This window comes from Grammomys surdaster, unplaced genomic scaffold (genome assembly GCF_004785775.1).
Source record: "Grammomys surdaster isolate TR1022 unplaced genomic scaffold, NIH_TR_1.0 174, whole genome shotgun sequence".
NCBI lineage: Eukaryota > Metazoa > Chordata > Mammalia > Rodentia > Muridae > Grammomys > Grammomys surdaster.
In genome coordinates, this window is record NW_021604622.1 from 19,268,117 (window position 1) to 19,287,135 (window position 19,019).

Consider the following 19,019-nt stretch of genomic DNA (forward strand, 5'->3'; position numbering starts at 1 on the left):
TGGCACTGTGTGTGTGGTTGGGATGTTTGTGTAAGGGGTGTGTGTGTGTGTGTGTGTGTGAGAGAGAGAGAGAGAGAGAGAGAGAGAGAGAGAGAGAGAGAGAGAGAAAGGGAGAGAGAGAGAGAGAGAGAGAGATCGAGATCAATATGGAGCTAATATGTAAACAGGCCACCCAAAGACATTGGATAGCTTTTCTATCTCTCTGCCTTATCCTCTTGAGACTCTTGCTGAACCTGGAGCCAGACAGGCAGCAACCAAGCTCAGTGCCCTGGCGCCCAGTGTTACTGGGGTGACAGTTGCACTTGGCCATATACCCAGCTTTTTATGTAGGTGCCAGGGGTCTGAACTAACGTCCTCATGGTTCCCAACCTTGCATGACTGTGTTTTGGTAAAACTTTATTTATACAAATAGACTGTACTAAGCCAGGCAGTGATGGTACACGCCTTTAATCCCAGCACTTGGGAGGCAGAGACAGGCAGGTTTCTGAGTTTGAGGCCAGCCTGGTCTTCAGAGTGAGTTCCAAGACAGCCAGGGCTATACAGAGAAATCCTGTCTCGAAACAAAACAAACAACCAAACTGTACGTTGGCAGCTCCTGCTCTAACTAATCTGTATTATCTGTGGATTTCTTTTTTCCTTTCTCTTATGTGCCTCAGCGTTTTGTCTGCATGTATGTCTGTGTGAGAGTGCCAGATCCTCTGGAACCTGGAGTTACAGATAGTTGTGAGCTGCAAATTGTGGGTGCTGGGAATTGAACCTGGGTCCTATTGGATGAACAGCCAATGCTCTTAACCACAAAGCGATCTCTCCAGCCCCCAAGCAGGATTTCTATTGGAGCTACTCCCAAAATAGCCCTTCTGCTGAAGTTCACTCTGGAATGCTGGCGATAAATTAGTTCTCCACTGCCAGGGAAGTGAGCCGATTCAAGCCAGATTAGATTATATTTAAATACAGGTTTATTGGGAAGATGCCCTCGGGTAAATTCACTCACCCTAAGGAAGGAGGCTAGGGAAGTCACCTTGGAGGGGAAGGGGAGTGAGCCAAGGGAGAAAGAGAAAGGCATGAGTGCAGAGAGAGGAGTGATGGCCGAAGGGGGGACCAAAATGTCTGGATTATATAGGGAAGGACAGCCCCAGGCCTTGGCTGCAAAGTTTAGAATTGGAGTCAGGGTTTGCCAGGTAGGGACTGAGGGATGCTGTAAAATACGCATCTCAGTCCCTTGTTGGTGGGTTAAAACTCAGCATCCCAGAAATGAACTCTGCTATCAGATAGTCAATACTTTAATGCTACAGATCCCACCCCCTTCCTGAATTTATACCTTACAAGTGTGGCTAGCTATGGCCTTAGCAGAACCCCTCCCCCCCACCCCCGGACTCTGGCAGACATGTGCTCTGTGATCCTAGACAAGTTAATCAACTTCTCTGTGCTTCAGGTAATAATGTATCTATCCAAAGGGGATAGCAACAATGCCTATCTAATAGAATTGCTAACATTGGTGCCTGGGCCCCTCGTCCTGAGTACATGATAGCTTTCCCTGGTACTCATGCTGTTGCTGGTAGTTTTGTGGTTGGGCTTCCCACTAGTAATGTGAGTTCAGTGCTTACCACCACTGCAATTTGTAAACGCAAATCAATCCAGGTGCTGGATCTGGAGATTGAATCATTTGACCTTCCAACCCAGAGGGTGTCTGTGACACTAACGGTGTGTCACTTTACACTTGACCTTGCCCATTAAGGAGAGAGACCCCTGCAGTCTAGAATGTCAGCAGGATCTGTGGCAGCATCCAGTGTCCTATGTGTGTCTGTGTCTCTGCCCTCATTGCTGTGTGAGCAGCCCGTCTGCTCCTCCTGCTCTGGGCAGTAGAGAAAGCAAGTTCTCTTTCCACCCACCCCACTCCCTACCCCCAGTAATCCTCTTCCTTGGCCTCTCAAATGCTAGGTTACAGGTATGAGTCACCAGGCCTGACAAAAACTGGACTTTTTTGTTCCCTGCCCTTCAGTGCTAAAATCTGGATCCTGTATTCCCAGAATATTTGCTTCCAGGAATATTACAGAACAGACCAGTGTCCTCTGCTTGGACACTACCTTCTCTTCCCTCAAGAAGTTTTCACCCCTGAGAGCCATGTCTGTGGAGATGAACGCTTGCCTTTGCCACAGTTCCACAGTTAGGCCTGGTGTATGCAGATCTGACCCACAAGCAGCATTTGTGTCCAAGAAAGCAAAACTCTTCAAAGCTGACTTTCCTGACTGCAGTTTTTATTTGTCTGGTGTGGGGGATTCAGGCCTGGTGCTGGGGATTCAGGCCTGGTGCTGGGGATTCAGGCCTGGTGTGGGGGATTCAGGCCTGGTGCTGGGGATTCAGGCCTGGTGCTGGGGATTCAGGCCTGGTATGGGGGATTCAGGCCTGGTGTGGGGGATTCAGGCCTGGTGTGAATAAGAGCCCTGGCACTGAGCTGAGCCCCAAGCTAATGGCTTGGCTTGAGTAAATCTCAGCTTTCTTGCAGCAGATCATTCTGTGCTTGCTTCTAGTTTTCTCCTCCAGGGGATAGAGTGAACAAGCCACCCGAGACAGCAGAGTCTCCGCTAGGATATTCTCTGTGCTGACAGAGCAGGAGGCTTACTCACTGAAGCAAGAGCAGCAGCCTGCAGCTCCTGCCCATACCTTCAGAAAGGAGGAATTCCTTCCTGAAAGGAAGGGCTTGGAGTTAATGGTGTGAAATTCCTTCAGTTTTAAGACTTGTTATGGGCTAGGGGTGTAGCTCCCTTCGGAGAATGTTTGCCTAGCACAGGAGAAGCCCTATTTTTAACCCCCACTACCACATAAATCTCAGGAATCAGGAGTCTGGAAGGTCAGTTGAAGGTCATTCTAGACTAACCCAAGGAGATTGAGGCTAGCATACATGAGACTTTGTCTCAAAAAACAAAAAAACCCAAGGTAATCGTGGTGGTAGTTACATTGAGTTGTGAAGTCATTGGCTTAGCACTTTATAGTCAGATAGTTTGTAACGTGACGTTTCTTCTAGAAACAATCATTTCTTGTCTTAAGGACCCTGTGGATCATGTTCAGTGTGGTGTAGCAGCGATGGATGGTAGAGTTCTGCAGTGATGGTTCAGTACCATAGCCAGGGACGTCACTCAAAGCTGCAGCTATTTTTCCGTGAAATTAGAACCATGGCCACCCTCTGCCCTTTTTTAGGTGTCCACCCTTCTCTCTGTGTTTATACAGCATCTTCCAATATTCTCTTAGGGGGCTCAAGGGTGTGCAGAGATTTTACCCTAGTCCTGGGGTTGTGGGTGCCCTGGTACCTCGTCAGCATGTGGAGCTCGGGCTGGTGCCCTGCAGCAGGCAGGGTCGTCCGACCTGCACCTTGCCAGGCTTTTCTCGAGGTCTGTGAATTGTTTGCCCAATGCTCAGAGGCTTCCTCACATTAAAGGTTTGCAGATAAGAGGCCAGGAAAGGGGCACAGGCCAGGAGGACAGGTCAGTCAGGATATGAGTTCAGTCTCTAGAATCATCTCGGAAGTCTGTGCAGGGTGACACATACTTGTGTTTTCAGCAAAAGAAGAAATGAGGATTCCTGGGCCTCCCTGGCCAGCTAGTCATCAGTGAACTCGGGGGTCTCAGTGAGAGGCCCTGTCTCACAAAATAAGGAAAGACCTCCTAAGAAATGACAGCTGAGATGGCCCTCTGAGCTACACATGCGCGCACACACAGAAGTGCACAGTAAATAGAGGGACAGACAGACAGATGAAAGGTCCACAGATAATAAACTCAGTTTTCTTTGATTTACTAAGTACAAGTGGATAGGCAGGTGACACAGTTCCTGTGTGTGATGTGTGTGGCCCGAGGCTGGGTCCCATTTTGGGCCAATCAGATTTAGGAGGGTATACTCATCTGTCTCTGCCTTCACTATGAAGCCTCTGCCCCTCGTTGCCAGGTCGTCCGTTGCCCTTGCTTTTAAATTTCCAGTGGCAAACATTTGCCCATGATTTACTTACCTTACTCTGTTGCCAGTCATTTGTTTCTGTCTAGGTATTTTGCCTTCTTATTTCAGACTAAAGAAAAATACTTTTTTCTTCTCTTTTTAAACAGCCTACGAGATCTTTCTCCCTCCCCCCCACCATCCCTTTATTTGACCGAATTCTCAAGCATAAGTTAAAACTATGTTTTATCCTGTCTCCAGTAGGCAAGCTTTTCCTTGCCTTCACCCCTTAGGCATTTTAAAAGCCTCGGTGCCTGCTGGGCCTTTAACTGCTTTCTTTTCATACTCTCTCCATGGGCAGGGATCGAACTTGGAGCTTTAAAGGTGTGTGGCAAGTCTTCTCTGACCTATATATATTCCAGCTTTCCTTCTGCTGCTGCATTGCATTCTTAGATAGAGTCTTATGTAGCCCAGGCTGGGCCTGCCTTAAATTCCTCTGGCTCATTCTTCTGTGATACCTGGCCTTTTATCTTTAGTTATTGTACTTGAGTTCTGTTCTGTTTGTCTTTGAGACAAAGTCACGCTTGCTTATAGCCCTTGCTGGCCTGGCAGTATGTGGAGGAGACTTTGAGCTTGGACAGTCTTCCTGCCTCAATCTCCCGAGTAACTGTAACTAAGAACAGGCATGTACGTGACCGGCCAGTTTAGGCACCATGTCACTGACTTGTTGAAAACACATGTTTCAGTGGCTTTTGAATGTCTCGAGCCAGGCGGTGGTGGCGCACGCCTTTAATCCCAGCACTTGCCAGGCAGAGGCAGGCAGATTTCTGAGTTCAAGGCCAGCCTGGTCTACAGAGTGAGTTCCAGGACAACCAGGGCTACACAGAGAAACCCTGTCTTGAAAAAACAAAAAAAAAAAAAAAAAAACAAGAATGCTTCATAGATGTGCAGCTGTGGGCAGAGTCAGCAGTTGGCACCCATTCACTGTCTCAATGAGACCCTCCCTTTCCCTCTCCCCACCTCACCCCTGCTGGGTGGCTCTCCAGCTCCCTCACCAGTCCAGTCCACTTTCTATATGTTTCAGTACTCATACTGAAACTTTCTGTTATCTCTGTGGTTCTTTACTTCAGTGCAATCTGATGTTCTTTTTCATCTCCTTCTAAGCTGTCTCTTCTCCTCTTGCTCACATGTGTGCCCGGCCATGCAGTCATCCACAGATATGGCCAGTTTCACAGCCAAGGCTGCATTGTGGATTGCACATGCTTTTCTGTAGCTTCCTTTTCAATGTGAGTCCAGAATCAGCAGGTGGCTCTTTGCATCTTAATGTGGAAGCTGCTGACACTCCTGGTAAACTGCTATCAGGTGGCCCTACCATTCCTCTCTTGGGTAATGGCCTTGTCTTTAGTGTTGTCTTGCCAGCAAGGATGCCCTTTCATAACAAAGGTCTGCTGTGTCCACACCCAGTCTCTCCTTTTGAGTTCCAAACCATTCCATCTTGAATGCTGCATCCCTCTTCTGCCTAGAACTATTTCCTGCATCCCATCCCTCCCCATACAAAAACCCAGACCCAGGCAGGCAGGCAAGCCCTTAATACCGTAATAAGGTATACCACATACCTTAGTCTGTGCGGCTTCTCTTCAGTACGGCGAGCCTTCCCCTTCTGGTTCAAGTCCATGTGCTGCCTAGGGGCTCTCTAGCTTCTTATCTCCCATTTTGTGTCTTTTTAAAACAGTGTTCTTTTTGTTCTCCTTCATACACATGTATGAACTGTATCTACCCCTTCCTCTAGCCTCCTTCCTTCTATCTTGGTGTCATCTTTTTTTTTTTTTTTTTTTTAAAGGGTCCGTTAGTGTTGTCTGCATACGTACAGGAAGGTAGGAACATCTAATGACATGACCAACTCACCAGGGGCCACATGCTAGAAGAGAGTTGACTCTTTTCCCGGGAGCTATCAACTGCCTGTACTTTGTCAGTTAGGGGCAGGGCCTCAGGAGCCCCTCTGACACCTTTGTTGGAGTGATGACCAGCTTGATCCTGGACTAGCAGGCACAGCTTCTGTGAGATCATGAGTGTAATAGCCAGGCCATTTCTCAGAAGACAGCATTCCTGAGCACTCTACCGCGCCATGTTGTTTCCTGAGCCTTGGAAGGGTGATGTAGGTGGCTCACTGAGGGGTGAGCACCCATAGTCTCTTATTCTTCACTATTCAACCAGTTCTACCTGTATATTGACTGCTGCTCTTTGCAAAAAGAAACTCCCCTGACTGAGGGCCGTGCTAGTTGTCATAAACAAACATTTAGAAGGCAGTTTGACGCCGTGAGCATTTTTGCAGACTGTGGTAGCTCCACCTACTCACCTCCCAGGGCCTGTGACCCTAGCCTTGGACTCTGGCTTTCGTAGATGAGGCATGAATTCCTTCCTGAGGAATAGACCTCAAAGCAGAAAGTGGCTAGTTACTCCCGTAACTGTGGTGCCACGGATGAACCAGCAGGTACACCTTGATGACTAAGTCCATTCGAGTCTTTCTGTTGGTTTGTTAAATACAGTATGATATTACACTTTATATGGTATATGTGGTTGTGTATGTGTGTGTGTGTGTGTGTGTGTGTGTCCACCTTTGTGTGTATCTGGAGGCTAGAAGCTAATTTCAGGTAACTTCTACTACTTGCCAAATTTCTTTCCTTTAGATTATGTATCCACCTTTGAAAGGGACATACTTACTCATGGGCGGAGTCCGTTCCCTTCTACTATGTGTATTCCTGGGGTAAAATTCTGGTGCAAACACCTTTACCTACTGAGCCACTTCAGTGACCTACCAGCTAATTTTTGAGACAAGGCCTCCCGCCAAACCTGGAGCTTGACTGGCTAGTGACTTTCTAAGATCTGCCTGTCTCTGCTGCCCAGCATTGGGGTCACAGAAGTGTCACTGTGCTGAGCTTTTATGTGGGTACACATTTACCCACTTGACTATCTCCCAGGCCCCAGTCAGTAATGATTTTTGACACACCTGTAGACAACCTTCCAAACTTCAGAAACCTTGCGAACTAAATATAGTCCCTGCTGTGGTGAATCTTCCACAAGAATGAAACACAGTCACACACAGACACACACACACACACACACAAATCTTGCAGGTAGTAGGTATTTAATAACTATTCACTAAGCCATCTAGCTGGGCCTGTAATTGCCTGGGGTTAGAACTGTTCCTTCCAAAAAATCTAGTCTATTTGTTCTCATAAAAACCCAGCTTTTAGTGCTCTCCAGGCAGTCTTTGTTGGGGTGCAGCCCTGCCTAGGAGAACTGGTTACCAGTGAGGACTAGCAAGCATTAGGCAGGCTTTGAAAAGCAAAATGCTCCTCGTCCAGCCTCCAGCTGTGACATCTTTGAAAGTTAAATTCACCAGAAAAGGAAGTCGCCCCTGAAAACTGAGCGCCAATGGAAAGCCGGTGTTGCCCCCTCGTGACCACCGGAGGCGGGTTGCCCAGGGCGACAATCGGCCTATAGATCCCCCTTCCCCTGGTTAAATTACTGGGAAGGGGCAGAAACACAATGGCACTGGGAGTCTGCAAAAAGCTACAGCTCCCAGCGTCCCTCACTCCCTTCCCGGAGCTGTGTCAAATCCTAGAGCCACACCACACTAATTAGCCCGGAGTGGAAGGGGTTGTCATGGTGACCGGGCACTTTTTAAAGCACAGGAATGGTGTTCATTATTGTTCCAAGTCTTTAGCTGTGGGGAAAAGGTCAGGGTGGCAGTTGTTTTCCCGTATGAAGTTTGGCCCGAGAGCCTAACAGAAGGTGGAATGTCCTTCGGAGACACAGGAAGATGGTGAGTGTGGATCGCGCGTGGAGGGGCGGCCCCTGGAGTCGTATCTTTCAGAATATTTTAATAACTTGGGTACCAGGCTAAAAAGTTATTCGGAGGAAGGAAAAGGCAGCAGGGCCAGAATGTGGGTCAGGCACAGCCCCAGCTGAAGGAGAGAGTGTTAAGATTTCTCCTTTGAAACCTCACTTCGTTATGCCAGTTAAAAGTTTTTCTGCTTTCGAGTGTAACCAAATTGAAGAAGTCTGACACTTTCTTGGATATTCACTTTGTAAACGAACTCAGTGCTGCTCCTTGTATGCTGCTCAGATTATATATAAAGCCCAGAGTGCTGTGGACAAATGCATTTAGAACAGCCGCTTACCTCCAGTGCCTTGCTTTAAGCCAGGGGTTAAAGTATGACCGGGGTGATTTGGTTTCATAGGCTTCTGCCCGTCTTACTTTTCTAAGGAATTCAAATGCATAGACAAAAAATCCAAGTCACTGGTCTGGTCTCTGGCTGCTTGCCGTAAATTGTTGGCTACTCTCGGCTAGAATATAGCTAAGTAAAGACAACCTGACCACCGTGTTTGTGTAAGACATTCTTGAGAGAAGTCTGCCTGCCAGAGTCGGGACAGCTGTTCCATCAGGGGTGTGTGTGTGTGTGTGTGTGTGTATTTCGTGAGAGTGTACATGCGCGTGCTGTCTTAATTTTAGTTTTAAAACTGTAGAATACCCTAGCTTTAAGCCTACTTTTGTGTTCATGACTGTTTTTTTTTTTTAAGGGTCAGAGAGAAAAACCACTTTGTTTTTTTGGACTTTTCAATAGTATGGCTCTGTGTTTCGGTCCTTTTATTAGATAGACTTCTATAGAATAACAGCATACAAGTTAATTAAGGGGGATAGAGACCTGGATTAGAATTGTGAATCACCATCCAAAAAGCTGCGAGTGGGAAATGACCCAGTTTACTTTCCCCTGGAAGATGATTGTTCTGCAGCAGTGCCAGCTGGCAGCTGCAGAGACAGGGGAGCAGACCGCAGAGGAGGCATCTTGGCTCCACTCCTCCCTCAGGCCTGTGTGTCCTTGGGCTCACTTCTGGTGGAACTCACAATAAGTGGGGTATCAGAACAAACTCGGAGCCTTGTCTTTTTTATCCTCTGGTATTTCCACCCTCCACCCCCACCCCCCAATTCTAGTGTGTGTGCGTGTGTGTGTGTGCACAAGTCCATGTCATGTGTGCTCCTCACTGAATACTGTATTACTTAGCTCAGGAACCACCTCTATATCCTAAGCTTAATAAACAGCAATGTGTACGCAACACTTTAGACTTTTGGAAAAGGTTATCACAGAGATGAGAGTGAACAGCCGTGTATTTGTGACATGGCCAAGTGTTTGAACATGGACACTGATTTTTTTTTTTTATTGGATATTTTATTTACATTTCAGAACATGGACACTGATTTTTTTTTATTGGATATTTTATTTACATTTCAGATGTTATCCTCTGTTAGGACACTGATATTTTAGGAATTGTTGATACCTTTCAAGATGCAATAATGATATGGTGATGACAGTAAGCTGTAATATGTGCTAAAACATCTACTTCTAAGATTAAGTTGGCAAAAGATACGAAGTAGTAAGCAGCCTGGTGGGCAGAGCAGTGTCGTCTGGAGCTGGGAACCAGGGTCGACTCTGCAGACATTCATTTTCCAGTGTATATTTTGTGCAGGCTCTAAATTGCTGTGTGTATGCGCACGTGTGCCCTAGAACCCCAGCGAGGGCAGCCTTATGAGCGCCGTGTCATCTAACTTTACCCAACCTCACGATTTAGATGCCAGACCAGTTTGATCAGGCGGTTGTGCTCAACCAGCTGCGCTACTCGGGGATGCTGGAGACGGTGAGGATTCGAAAAGCAGGGTATGCGGTCAGAAGACCCTTTCAGGATTTTTACAAAAGGCAAGGAGGAGCTAAATGCCACTCTCTCTTCTTCCCTCTGACCTTTCCTCTTTTCTTCCTCTCATTCCTCCTTTCGTTCCTCTCACCCCCCCACACACACACAAGGGATGGGAGAGAGCAGGTATCGGAGATAACACTGTGCACCCTCTGCTGCAGGTATAAAGTGCTGATGAGGGACTTGGCCCTGCCTGAGGACATTCGAGGGAAGTGCACTGTGCTCCTGCAGTTTTATGATGCTTCCAACAGCGAGTGGCAGCTGGGGAAGACCAAGGTACAGTAGCCAGAACAAGAGCCACCATGTCTGCCCAGGGGACTGCTGATACCCAAGGCTGTACCATTCCCAAGTATTGCTAAGTGGTGGTTAACATCCTAATGGTTCATGTGGAGAGAGAGAGAGAGAGAGAGAGAGAGAGAGAGAGAGAGAGAGAGAGAGAGAGAGAGAGAGAAAAGAGCAAGCAGTCAAGAGTGGTAACTGAATGAGCCCCTTGTGTTATGGATCTATAAGTGACCCCCAACACCTCAGGAGTGAAACTCCAAAGCCTTCCCCCTCTGCTTCGGATTCTGTGTGTGTCTCATCCCTGCTGCCACAGAAGCTCTTGTGCAGGAGACCAGCAGACAGCCTGAAACCCTGTGGGTTGCCAAAACCTCAGCCACAAGCCAGAAAAGTCAACCCACATCTGGCCATGCTGCTGTAGCAGCATCCCCTAACTCCTCTCCCCTGGTGAGAGCTGGGTTTGACTGAGAGAGTCCTCACATCTGCATCTTTGCAAAACTGAAAGATGCTAATGCCAAGTACCAATATCGGATATAGCTAAGTTGGCCAGCATGCGGTCAAGGAGACCAGAGACCAGAATGAGCCTGGAAGGACCGTAGTTTATTCAGTCCTGAACCTGATGTATTTGTCACCACTGAACCAGTAAGCTGTTTTTCCACCTTCCAACTTGATTATTAGAATTCTGTGTGTGTGTGTGTGTGTGCTTGTGTGTGTGTGTGTGTGTGTATTGAACTCAGAACTTCATACATACATACTGTATGTAAGCACTCACTCTTACCACTAAATTACACCCTCACATCCCATAATTTCTTTCTCCTCTTTTTTTTTTTAAAGATTTGTTTTGTTTTTAATTATGTGTCTGTGTATGGGTGTGTGCATATGAGTTCAGGTGTCAGTGGAGGTCAGAAGAGTACGTGGCATCCCTGGGAACTAGGAGTTATGGGCAATCACAATTCACGTGATGTGGGTGCTAGGAATCAAATCCGGGTCCGCTGGAAGAACAGCAAGTGTTCCTAACCACTGAGCCACCTCTCCGGGGCCCAGAGCTGCCTTTTTGGTGTCAGTACATTTGTGTGTGTAAACCTTTGATGCCCAGCTAGCAGGTAATTGCCCAGGTAATTGCTTAGCAGGAGTAGAGGGAAGGTAGGTTCTCACAGGAGACCAAAATTGTGGTGTCTTAGGATTTTCTTGGATTCACTCCTTTGTCTCTCCTCTTCCTGTGCCAGTCTCTGTGTCTCTTTCCACTAAGACTCTTGTCACCAGTGCTGCTGTGTGAGCTGGTGAGCCCTGGCCACAGTGACAGAAGACACTAGTAGCTTTAATGGTGATTTGACAGTCACTTGTTGATTATAGACTTAACAAACTGGGTGAGGCTTGACTCTGTCTGTGCCTTTGTGTTCTTCCCGTCAGGTATCCTGATCGGATCTTAGAATGTCTGTGGCAGGTGGACCCTGTAAAATGCCCTGAATTAAATGAAAAAGCCATATCGTGGGAGTTTGCAACAGATGAAAGTAGAGAGGAAACAGATATTGCCCCCCAAAAGGCAGGCCCTGACCTTGAGATTCCTGTTCTTTTCCTCTTGACACTCGTCCCCCCTCATGGGCAGGTCTTCCTTCGGGAGTCCTTGGAGCAGAAACTGGAGAAGAGGCGGGAAGAGGAGATTGACCGTGCAGCCATGGTGATCCGAGCTCATATCTTAGGTTACCTGGCACGGTAAGAAGCGCACCTGGGGAGGGGCATGAAGCTCTGGGAGGTCTGTGACCCCGGTCGGGTGGTTTGTGGGAGTGCAGAGGTACCCAAGGTCAGATCTCTTTAAGTGACCACAACTGCAACAAGCCTGACCTTACTGTTTCCCCCGAGAAGTCACACAGACACACTTATGCAGTTGACCGGGCTCCAGCAAAGCCTTTGGACTACTTCTTCTTAAATACTAGGGCTCATGAGCATTTCAGATTCTGGAGTTTTTCATATTGAAATATCTGACTGTCTGGCCTCTGCTGATTGGCAGTCAGAAATTCAAAAATACCCCAAGATTCTTTTTCTGAGCTGAACATTAATTTTCCCCACCCCAATACTTATTCATACATACATCCTGCCTCCCGGCAACATGCCTAACGCAGGAGTCTGAAAATCTACTTCATTTTATATGTATGGGTGTTTTGCCTTGCATGTATGTATATACTTCCTTATACCATGTGTGTGTGTGTGCACATGCTTGTGAGCTGCTTTGTGGTTGCTGGGAATTGAACCCTGGTCCTCTGGAAGAGCAGCCTGTGCTCTTAACCGCTGAGCCATCTTTCCAGCTCTAGAATCTGAAAATTTGTAAGCATTATGTCAGCATTTAAGATATTGCAGATTTGAGGTTTGGGGATGGAGGATCTGCAGCCTGTATCACTTTATTGAGAGACCCATTCTTGGGCTACTTAAAAAAAAATAGTTCATCTTTCATGGTTGTTTTTTGATAAAAATCTCACTATGTAGCTAGCCCTGGTTGGCTTGGTACCCACAGTGTAGGTCAAATTGGCTTCAAATTCAGAGATGCCTGTCTTTGCCTCTGTCTCTCTGCCTCCCAAGTGCTGAGACTAAAGAAATGTGCTTCCGGCTCTGACTCATGGTCATTTGGTTGGCTGTACTCGGCAGATCACATGAAATGGCTAGGCATTCCATTTTTGTGAAGCATGGGGCTGTCCTGCAGGAGCGCTTTGCTTCCATGTGTTCGTATGAACAGTAGAACCTATCAGATCCTCTTTGGATGTGTTTGCCCAGCTTGTGCCACACTGGGTAAACACAAAGTTGGTATTAGGGCCACTTGTTTATTTAGCCGGGATAATGCTAGGATTCTGACTTTCTTTTGTTTGGTATTATTCTTTTGTTTTTCTCCTGTTTTGTTTAGGCCCAAGTCTCCTCCTCTGACTGCCAGTCTCCTTAATGAGAGAGAACGGGTCCAAGTCTGGGTCCTCTCCTTTTGTCTTATAGTCATGGTATAAGCTCATTTGAATAGCTCACAGCCTCATTACCGCCGCGGCCACTCTCTCTTGCAGAAAGCAATATAGAAAGGTCCTTTGTGGTGTGGTGACCATACAGAAGAATTACAGAGCTTTCATCACGAGGAAGAGATTTTTGCACCTGAGAAAGGCAGCCATTGTGTTCCAGAAGCAACTCCGAGGACGGCTGGCACGCAGGGTTTACAGGCAGCTGTTGGCTGAGAAACGGGAGCTGGAGGAAAGGAAGAGGAGGGAGGAAGAGAAGAAGAGAGAGGAAGAGGAAAGGTATGTACTCTGCTGGCTGAAACATATTGGATCACTGGGAGCCCTTGTTGGCCTGTTACGAATTCCCAGGGGACCTGGGGAACTCTCTGCTGACCCTGGAGTTTACAAATCTGGATACGCTGGCGTTCGTGCGTGCGCGCATGCGTTCGTGCGTGCGCGCATATGGAGGGCAGAGGTTGAGTCAGATAGATAGCTTACTGGTCTGGACAGGCTGACTGACCAATGAGATAGGTCCATGGTGCCACTTGCTTCTGCTTCCCCAGCATTGGAATTACAGGACTATACCGCAGTGTTTCACACGGTGTGGATGCAGAGGGTCTGAACTCAGGACTCCTGCTCAGAAAGCAAGCACACAACAGACTGAGACATCTCCCCAACCCTCTTCCTCCTTTTTAACTGACAAAGATCTTCTCTGGGCTGAGTACACAGCTCAGCGGTAGAGTCTTTGCCTTGTGTGCACACGCCCCCCCCCCCCCCCAGTGCCACCAAAAAAATGAGATCTATTGAAAATTAGTTTCAGGGTGGTTGATTTTTCACCAGCTGCTTTTCTTTCCTGTTCTTAGAGAGAGAGAGCGAGCACAAAGAGAAGCTGACCTCCTCCGTGCCCAGCAGGTGAGGACCGCAGAGATTTCTGGGGCTTTGTGTGCTTCCTTCTTGCTTCAGACCTTGACACGGGGATTCAGAATGGAAATAAAGTAGGAGATAGTGGGGAAAACGGCTGTTTCTGGTACACTCTCTGACCTGTCACAGCGGTACGGAAGGCAGAGAAGGCCTTGAAATTTCAGTGTGAATCATAGTATGGTTTCTCTGTGACAAAGCAACACCATGTTGGTGTCTTAGAGAGGCTGTCACATTCTATGACATTTGCATGGGTGGCCACCTCATTTACACCATGGTCCTTCCTTCATACTTATTTCCTGGTGCCTGTCTCCCGCTCTCCTCTTTTATAAGGACGCTATTCAGATGAGATTCAGGCTACGCTCATTGGCCCCACCTCATTTTAACTCAGGCACCCAATTAAAAGCCCCGTGCCCAACCTTCGTTGTATTCTGAGATTCTGGGGAAAGAACTTCAGCATGTCGGTTGGGTGGGGGCCACAGTTCAGTGTGTAAAAAAAAAAGGGAGAAGGTGCTAATTCTCAAACCCACCCTGCCCCACGTCCAGGAGGCAGAAACAAGGAGGCAGCAAGAACTCGAAGCCTTGCAGAAGAGCCAGAAGGAAGCGGAGCTGACCCGGGAGCTGGAGAAGCAAAGGGAGAACAAGCAGGTGGAGGAAATCCTCCGCCTAGAGAAGGAAATCGAGGACCTGCAGCGCATGAAGGAGCGGCAGGAGCTGTCGCTGACCGAGGCCTCGCTGCAGAAGCTGCAGCAGCTGCGGGATGAGGAGCTGCGCAGGCTGGAGGACGAGGCCTGCCGCGCCGCCCAGGAGTTCCTCGAGTCCCTCAACTTCGATGAGATCGATGAGTGTGTCCGCAACATTGAGCGTTCCCTGTCTGTGGGGAGCGAGATCTCGGGTGAGCTCGGTGAGCTTGCAGAGAGCGCGGGTGGAGAGAAGCCAAACTTCAACTTCAGCCAGCCCTACCCTGCGGAGGAAGAGGTGGACGAGGGGTTCGAGGCTGATGACGATGCCTTCAAGGACTCACCCAACCCCAGTGAGCATGGCCACTCCGACCAGCGAACGAGCGGCATCCGGACCAGCGATGACTCCTCTGAGGAGGACCCTTACATGAACTACACGGTAGTGCCCACCAGCCCCAGTGCCGACAGCACAGTGCTTCTTGCCGCCTCCACGCAGGACTCGGCTAGCCTGCACAACTCCTCCAGCGGGGAGTCCACCTACTGCATGCCGCAGAACAACGGGGACCTGCCCTCCCCTGATGGCGACTATGACTATGACCAGGACGATTACGAGGACGGCGCCATCACCTCAGGCAGCAGCCTGACTTTCTCCAACTCCTACGGGAGCCAGTGGTCCCCAGACTACAGGTATTCCGTGGGAACCTACAACAGTTCCGGAGCGTACCGGTTCAGCTCAGAAGGGGCGCAGTCCTCCGTGAGTATCTGCTGTCTGGTCCCTCACTGTGGGAGGGCTCCCCTGTCAGCCACACTGCTGCACCGTCAGCAGCGTTTAAGGCAGATCCCTAAAGATTTCAGTCATATTCTTAAAGATATCCTTAAACTCCTTCCTCTTTCCAAAGGCCAGTTAAACCAGTGAAATGGAGGTCATCGCCAGGTGTAAAACGCAAGACCATGACAAAACTGGCTTTTTAATTTGATTTCTCTGTGTAAGAACATGTATATAGAGCCCGGAGGAAAACCATTCCTCAAGTGCCATCTACCATTTTGGGGGGAGGGGTGCTCTCATTGGCCGGGACCTCACCCAGTAGGCTATAGTGAACTATGCTGGCCAGTGACCCTGGAGAGCCACCTGCCTCCATTCTCTGGTGCTGGGGTTATAAGCAGGTCTAAACAGCTCTAGCTGTTTTTACATAGACTTTGAGAATCCACTCAGGGAGTGTAGGCACCTGACTAGCAGAGTCATCTGCCAAGCCATAAACTCCTGACAGATTGGAGATTAGGCACATTCAGGGTGATGTGGCCATAGCCCCAAACTGGCATTTTAAACGAGGCTCAGCATGGCCTTTCTGTTGACCGCTGCTGCCTCTCCTTCTCTGTCTCCTTGTCCAGTTTGAAGATAGCGAGGAGGACTTCGACTCCAGGTTCGATACGGATGATGAACTCTCCTACCGCCGAGACTCTGTGTATAGCTGCGTCACGCTGCCCTATTTCCACAGCTTTCTGTACATGAAAGGTACGGCCCTCAGCTCCCCAGAGCCTGGGGCGGGGGGGGGGGGTAGTACAGCCCTCAGCTCCCCGCAGCCTGGGAGGATACAGCCCTCAGCTGCTCCCCACAGCCTGGGTTGGGATAAAGCTATGGAAAATCATTCAGCATACCCCTCACCTCAGTGATATGCCATCTAGGTGAATGAAGAACACTGGGTTGATGCAATGTGGCTATTACTGCCATGACAAATGTAATTTGACCCCCTTACTAGGGCGTAGGAGATAGGTAGGGAGAACAAGTTTGTAAATATTCGGCGTCCACTTTTGGTCACATTCTTCACCCGGCATCTCTATCTTGTTCACATATACATACATGCAAGCAAATGGAAATTCAGTCACTGCTTTAAGTCGCTGGGACCCAGTCTAATGATAACCACCCACCGTACCACACACACATACACACACACACACACACACACACACGACCTGGAAGGATGTGCTGAACCTTGGGAGACGGCCTGCGAGGCTACTCCTACTTTGTGATACAGTTTTTCGACATCTATTCTAGTTACTGTTCAACATTAAAAATGCCGTACTTAAATATTAGGCATTAAAATCCTCGAGGCACCTGCCATTTAGGAATTGTTTTCATTACGGGCTCATGCTTGGATGTTTTGGCGCCGGAGCCTCTGCCGGGGTCCAGCATAATGAGAAACTGTAATCATCACCAGGATTTGCTGGCAGATTTACATAGATGGGTAGAGAGGGAACCCGGGTGTTTCTCGGAGGATCCGAGGCTTGTGGAGGGAAGAGTCTAGGGCATGGAGACAGGGCAGGGTAACGCAGACACTCAGCAGTAGCTGCCATCCTTGCATCTGCAAGCCTTGACTCTATCAGCAAGTATTTTGTTACTCACAGCTCTTCGCTTAACTTTCCAGCTCACACACGTGTATCTTATGTCTCTCTGTGTGTATGTCTGTCTGTCTGTCTGTCTGACTGCTCCCTGTCAGTGCTTAGAAATGCAAATGCTGGGGAATTCTTAGCCAAGACACCTAGCACTCAGCAATACACCTGACAAAAGCAGGGAAGTCTCAAGAACATGGTCACTTACAGAAGACCTGAGCAGGCAATAGGCACGGAAGGGGGAGATCTCATGCGGGCCCAAACATAGACAGAGAGCCGTAGGAGACTAATGAATGCCGAGAACAGAAACAGTTTTCTCCAGGGATGAGCCTCCCTGTTGGTTATCCAATACTAAGTGGTCATCCTCAAATCTTACACATATATGTCCTGAACTGAAGAACAGCAGTTCCCGTAAGCTACAAAGGGGGGAGCGCTGCAGTGGCTGTGTTTGACACTCCTCACCAAGATTTATCACTTAAAGTTAATAGGACAGCAGGACAACCTGGTGCTTCAGTTCTCCTCTGGGCCTGTCTTCAGAGGTGAAGATTAAAGTCACAAATCAAAACAATGCTAACATGTCATTGTGAGAGCCCTTGGCAGACTTGCTGTGGGGAAACAGCCCTGTCTTGGCATCAGCTCACAAGGTCTCAGCCAGTTGAGTGGAGAACTCTGGAATGTCTAAGGAGGGCAAGCATCTGGGTATTTTAATGAGAGGAGGAACTGTCTCTGCTGTCCATTCATACCGGGAAAAGGGCTGTTGGATTTGTTTTCTGATCTGTAAAAAAGAATGCACTGTCATTGGAATTTAAGTCTCTGTGTTTTAGTATCTCTTGTTTTTGTTACTGTTTGATCAAAGGAAAGTAATAACTTGAGCAGTTGTATAGCAAGCTATAGAAATAGATTATATTCTCCCACGTACTGTTTTATAAAGATTTCTGAATGAGGACAGTAAGATGCCTCTTCTACATCTGTGGGGAGTCTGGTTACCAAGGTCAGGCCAGACTAGAAAAGGTAACACTGGATGCGGTCTTTCACATTATCTCAGTTAGAAGACATTTTCTGCCCGGGATGGTGGCATGTGCCAATTGTCCCAGCTACTCAGAAGGCTGAAGGAGGGGGCAAGCGTGAGGGCAGCCTCAGCACCTTGATGATGAGACCCTGTCTCCAAATAAAGTTTAAGAAATGGAGTAGGGCAGGGTGGATGGAATATGCTAGCCGGCCTAGAGTACAGAGGCTCTGGATTCAGTCCTCAGTACCTTAGAGTGCAGAGGCTCTGGATTCGATCCTCAGTACCTTAGAGTGCAGAGGCCCTGGATTCAATCCTCAGTACCATAACAAGACAAACATAAGTGAAGGAAGGCAGTGGGCTAACTTTGATTCCACCAGCATTTTCTCAGTTTTGCATTCTGACCAATGTGATAGCCACTGATGATGCTTCTGCCACATAAGGGAGGAAACACATGACCTTTGACACATAGTCAGTCCACTACTCTGGACTGCAGGAGACCATGGGACTGGGGCTTGCTCATGCCCCCAGTCATTCCTGAGTAGATTGCCAGTCACTGACTACTGCCATGCGGGCTGCTTAAGGAGATTTCTCAGCTAACCAAGGAGGCACCATTTGTCTGTTGCGGTGGAACAACTTTCTTAGGTGATACAGCCTGGCTGGGTCATCTTCTGCACACCAAGCAGAAGCCAGAAGCCCCTCCTCCGCCGGGGAAGGGTCTGTGAGTGCGTGTCAGCTGAGGCTAGGCGCAAACTGGCCTGTGGATTTGGTGGCTTGGTTTGATTGACTTTGTAACCCTTTCTCTGCCCTTCCTTGGGGAAACAGGTGGCTTAATGAACTCCTGGAGGCGCCGCTGGTGCGTCCTTAAGGACGAGACCTTCCTGTGGTTCCGCTCCAAGCAGGAAGCCCTCAAGCAAGGCTGGCTGCACAAGAAAGGCGGGGGCTCCTCCACGCTGTCCCGGCGGAACTGGAAGAAGCGCTGGTTTGTCCTTCGCCAGTCCAAGCTGATGTACTTTGAAAACGACAGCGAGGAGAAGCTCAAGGGCACCGTGGACGTGCGCACAGCCAAGTATGTGGGCTTCTCGAGGATGCTGATGGGTGCACGCA

At 48.5% G+C, this 19,019-nt stretch overlaps 1 protein-coding gene across 1 annotated transcript in view; it reads left to right on the forward strand.

The window, feature by feature from the left end:
- Positions 1 to 19,019, forward strand: part of Myo10 (myosin X) — a 199,174-nt gene that overhangs the window by 151,871 nt on the left and 28,284 nt on the right. Inside the window, exons 20-27 of the mRNA XM_028767572.1 lie at positions 9,553 to 9,677; positions 9,834 to 9,948; positions 11,558 to 11,664; positions 12,993 to 13,220; positions 13,784 to 13,832; positions 14,385 to 15,272; positions 15,908 to 16,031; positions 18,738 to 18,981. Coding sequence (XP_028623405.1) covers positions 9,553 to 9,677; positions 9,834 to 9,948; positions 11,558 to 11,664; positions 12,993 to 13,220; positions 13,784 to 13,832; positions 14,385 to 15,272; positions 15,908 to 16,031; positions 18,738 to 18,981 — 1,880 coding nt within the window. The remainder of the gene's footprint in view (positions 1 to 9,552; positions 9,678 to 9,833; positions 9,949 to 11,557; positions 11,665 to 12,992; positions 13,221 to 13,783; positions 13,833 to 14,384; positions 15,273 to 15,907; positions 16,032 to 18,737; positions 18,982 to 19,019) is intronic.